We start from the raw sequence: 5000 nt of genomic DNA, 5'->3' as shown, positions 1-5000 counted from the left end.
TACACAGCCACGTACACATCCATACATACACATACACGTACACGTACACGTACACGTACACGTACACGTACACGTACACGTACACGTACACGTACACGTACACGTACACATACACATACACATACACATACACATACACATCACATGTATTTATATGTGTAGGCTATGTTCTTCTGGCATGTATTTTGATTTGTGATTTGTGTGTGTGTGTGTATGTGTGTGAGTGTGTGTGTGTGTGTGTGTGTGTCTATTTACCTGGTGTTCAGAGGGCTGAATCTCTTTAGGTGTTGAGTGAACAATACTGTTCTTTTCGGTGCTTGTGATAGTTTCCATGTTGTTGTTGTTGTTGTTCCAGACTTTTCTCAGGACTGTGGAGGAGATGTTGAACTCCACTGGAGCAGGCAGGGAGGACCAGGGCCAGGGCCAGACTGATGAAGAGGTGAACCATTACAGCTATGCGCTATCCACCCACCTACTCTCTCTTTACCAAGCTGTATGATGCCCCATAGGGCATATCACGCTGCTGTAACTGACTAATGGATAACTTGCTGCATGACACAAATCTTTGGGAATGAGTTGCACAGCAGGGCTGTTGACAACTACAGCACATTGTGGTTACGACTATTTGTTTTTGTTTTTGTTACATTGTCTTCCATGTGGAATCGTGGGTAATGCAGTCTGCCCCTGTGGTAAACGAGCTGATAGAGACGGTGGATAAGGCCATGGACGGTTTGGTGAATATCCTGGAAGTGAAGTCTAAAGTCCCCGTTGCCGTCCAGGGCAAGTCTCGAGTAGCAGGTCAGTGTCATAACAACGCTGTGTAATTTATAAGATGCCCTGCAGAACTTCTCTGCACAGCGATGACGATGTGCAGGAAATGACTCCTTAGTAGTATGGTCAAGATTAGGATTGTCGCTGTGTTATATATTGGAAATAATCCTTATATAGGTAAAGTATGACGACATTGCTAAAATGTCACTACACATGATGAGGTCATGGGATTCATGTTGTTTTATTTTATTGCATTATTCACTGAATCACAAAAGGAAATCACATTATTCAGGATAACACAAGTACAAAATGTGTGTGTGTGACTGAGTGTGTGTGTGTTTCTATATATGTCTGTATGTGTTGTATAGAATGGTAACAGGGCTCATGCTGTTTCCACGAGACACTATTACATAATGCTCAGGACCACCATGGTATCTGGATATTCACATAGAGCTTAGGGGTCCTGATAAAAAAAAACATACAGCCCTCACGCAGGCTGGAGCCTGTGTTGCGCTTCCACTGATTGACACAGATAACACACACACACACACATACACGCATGCACCCACACCCACACCCACACCCACACACACACACACACACACACACACACACACACACATACAGTCTTGCATTACCACTATCAGCCGATACTCTTCCCCAAGGACACATTTATTCACTTTTGATTTTTTTTCCTCGCTTCCTGTCCTTCATTTCATTCTCATTTCTCATATTTGGTCACTCTTTTTCCTGTTTCTTCTTCTTCTTTCTCTCTCTTGCTCCCTCTTTTTCTCTTTCTTTCTAATAACTCTCTCTCTCTCTGTCTCCATCTCTCTCTCAATTCTTCATTTCTCACTGCCTCTCTCCTTTCTCTCTCTCTTTTTTCTCTCTCTCTGTCTTTCTCTGTCTCTCTCTCTCTCTCTCTCTGCTCCACTGAGCATTCTCTCTGATCCTCCCTTGTGTTAGTGATAAGAGAGGCTGCCACAGGGCTAAGATTGATGCTAACAGTTGATGTTTAACCCCTCTAAGTGGTTCTACCGGGAAGCATTATATGATCCCACACACTTTCTACTTCACTTGATTGTTAATTCCATACTACGACGCCTATGGATAGAACACCAGTGTCTACAGCACGCGCCTCTGACCAACTACAAATAGAACACCAGTACCAGTTTTTGCAGTGAACGTCTAGAGCTGTGACCCACATCAGAGCTACTAGCTCAAACTGACACACCAATGTTGGGAATATTCCTCCAATAGTGAATTGAGGACTGCATGGGAAATCAACTGGGTTTTAACTTTGTTTTTTTGTTCAGTAATGGACAAAAAAATAGGAAAATGATCATCAGATCCATCACAATGAAGGAAAATAACTGAACTACAACTTGAGATGTTTCAGTGTTGGCTTGCACAAAGTGATTAATGAATGCATTCAGGCAATAAATGAGAGCATTTGTGTTGGTCTGTTTTAGACTATTCCTTGATGAAGATTCCACAGAACTACAACATGCATACGTACAGATTCCCAACCCAGGGAAAGAACTACATCTCTGTCCCTGGAGAGGCCTTAAACATGCAGTGTGAGTATCCTGGATTCACACACACACACACACACACACACAAACAGACACACAGAAACACTGCTTGGAAAGACATTTTCTTGTGAATAACAATCTGTCCACATGCATCATTTTCACGAGCAGGGGTCAAGTTGAAGTGCTCGTTGAGAAAATATTTGTTGCGATGCAGACAAAGCCCTTCTAGGGGCCGCGAGGGAATTTGGCACTGAACAACCGCATATGATGCTTCACTGCTGGGGCAGGCTTATAAGAGAAAGTTTATGCGTGCGTGTTTGCTTTCATGTTTGTGTGTGTGTGTGTGTGTGTGTGTGGGGGGGGGGGGGTGTTTTCATGTGTATAATTGTGAGTGTGCACTCCCATCAACTGCTCGAGAGATCAGGTCAAACAGCTCACCACACGCACTGACCTTGAGGCCTGGGAGTGTTGAGCTGCAGACAGAAGTGGCTGGTGCTCTGCTACCAGTGTGAGGCTGAGCTTTTGGGATTGGCCGTCGTCAGCAGTTATCAGGATTTATAGGTGTCCCGGTTGTCATAGCTGTCTTATCGGTTTACGTCTTTCTCTTGCTTCATTTTTCCTCTTCCTCCTATTCCTTTCTTAGCCATTTCTTCCAACTCTTTTTTTTTCGTTCTTCCTCCCCCCCTTTATACAAAAGGACGAAATAGAACAGAAGTAAATCGGGGCAAAAGAGAAACTTTCCCTTTCAGAGATTTATATGTGTGTCTGCGTGCATGTGTGTGTGTGTGTGTGTGTGTGTGTGTGTGTGTGTGCACTTAATACGTGTGAAAACAGTAATTACCGCAGGCATAAAACAGGCTTGTTTGCTTGACTCTCTGTTCAGGGTCAGAAGCTTTCTTGGCATCACCTGGACTGCAACGTGGCCACAGTGCTCCAACGCGTCCAATAAATCCGCTTTAATCAGCCATTAAAAGCTCATAATCTGAGATGGAATATAAATGCTACCACTGGCGTTAAAAAAGAAACTAAAAAAAAGCAAAAAAACACAACTGGCGTTTTATTTCTCTGCTGAGCTCGGACGCACGGCACACTTCATTAAAGAAAACCTAGTGTTGCCTTTATGAGCCAATTAAGTGCACAGAAAGCAGTTACAGTGTGCGCTCGCCTCCATTTCCGCCAAAGCACAGTTTAAACGGTTCCATAAAAGAAGCGCAGATGGATCATAACTTGGCGATTTCTCACAGTAGTAAATTAGCAAAGTAACGAGTAACCAGCCACTAGATAATAAGCAGCAATTCAGATAAAAAAAAAAGAGAAGATCCCCCCTCCGCTTGATTGCAATTGACAATCAAGGGATTGAGTAACAGGTCTAATTGAATCAGAATGACTATTATTTTGAGGAACTTATAACTCTGTGGATCAGTCCAATGAGAATATTGCAAATAAATAATAGACAAAATGAATAAAGACATATAAAAGGAAAAGACAAATGAATGAGATGAGAATGAGGATAAAGACATCAGAGATAAACTATGCTGCATCTCAATTAGCCCTTAATTGGTTTAATTGGATTTTATCGGCTATCTGTCAGTTGGCGCTGTTATTAGAAGATAATCATGTAGAACACAGGAAGCAATGTCCTGAACCCCAGGTAGGAACTTGTTTGTATACAGTGTGTCGTGTTTTAGTGCCTCCGTGCTGTCAAAGGAGGCTGTAGTGTTGCGCAGTATCCCGCTGTTGTTGTAAGTTGGTCTGTGTAAAGACCCAGCCTGGCTCAGTTCTGTGGCCATGCCCTGCCAGTTCAGGCGTCTGAGACGGTGGTGTGGCTGTTTGGTCTGCAGGGGTGAGTGATCATTTGGGCATGTTCATGTAAACTGGCTATTTAGGTGGTGGTGTTTTAGGGAGTGATTGGCCCAGGAAGGGGTTTGGCTGTTTGACTATTGTGTTATTGTTTATCTTCTGTTTTTTAATCTGCGAGAGAGAAGGGACAGGATATGGGAGTGTGCCAAGCATAATTTCCTAAAATAGCTATTGTACCCCCACACACATTCATGTCCTCCTCACACATTCGTATGCGCACACATATACACAGAAAAGCCAAAACAGTAATAAACTTACTCACAGCTATTCACACACACACACACACACACACACACACACACACACACTTGGGGTGACACTGCTGTGTGAGCCCTCTGCTCTATCATTAGTCTTTGAGTGGCAGACTGTGGTAGCGTGGAGGCGATAATGAATTCTCCACTCGGCCGGGGCATTCCAGCAGCTCCACACAACATTCTCTTACCCCCCTCTCCGCTCCTAAAAACGCCCTGGAACAGCCTCGCTGTGACCCCCACTCCCCCCCCACCCCTTCCATGCCTGATTCTTCTTTCACACTCCCACTCACTCTCTCTCTCTCTCTCCCTCATGTGTATTTACCCCTCATCCAAAAGCTCACCCACAACCGGCACTATTTGTCATCTCACACGTCATAAAAAAAATTGACCCTGAGTGCTGCCCTAGTAACCTGCTCATCCTCAACAGCTGACAGCCATCCACGCACTCTTCCAGAATCTTCTTCTCACACCCTTGCTTTGCCCTCAACAAAATTGTCTCAAGAAATCCCCTTTAACCAATCAAATCCTTTCAGACCCCTCCCTCCACCATTAAACTATTATCCCCAAACATCTTTATCGC

General features: G+C 43.9%; 1 protein-coding gene across 7 annotated transcripts in view; it reads left to right on the top strand.

Moving 5' to 3' along the window:
* The window catches only part of adgrd1 (adhesion G protein-coupled receptor D1), a 58660-nt gene that overhangs the window by 18700 nt on the left and 34960 nt on the right, over positions 1-5000 (top strand). For all 7 annotated transcript variants that reach the window (XM_062544052.1, XM_062544051.1, XM_062544048.1 and 4 more), the window contains 3 exons: positions 356-439; positions 678-798; positions 2244-2351. In XM_062544052.1, the coding sequence (XP_062400036.1) occupies positions 356-439; positions 678-798; positions 2244-2351 (313 nt within the window). The remainder of the gene's footprint in view (positions 1-355; positions 440-677; positions 799-2243; positions 2352-5000) is intronic.

The sequence above is a fragment of the Sardina pilchardus genome, chromosome 8 (genome assembly GCF_963854185.1).
Source record: "Sardina pilchardus chromosome 8, fSarPil1.1, whole genome shotgun sequence".
Taxonomy (NCBI): Eukaryota; Metazoa; Chordata; class Actinopteri; order Clupeiformes; family Clupeidae; genus Sardina; species Sardina pilchardus.
Note: the sequence above shows the minus strand (reverse complement) of the source record. Positions and strands in the feature narration are given on the sequence as shown.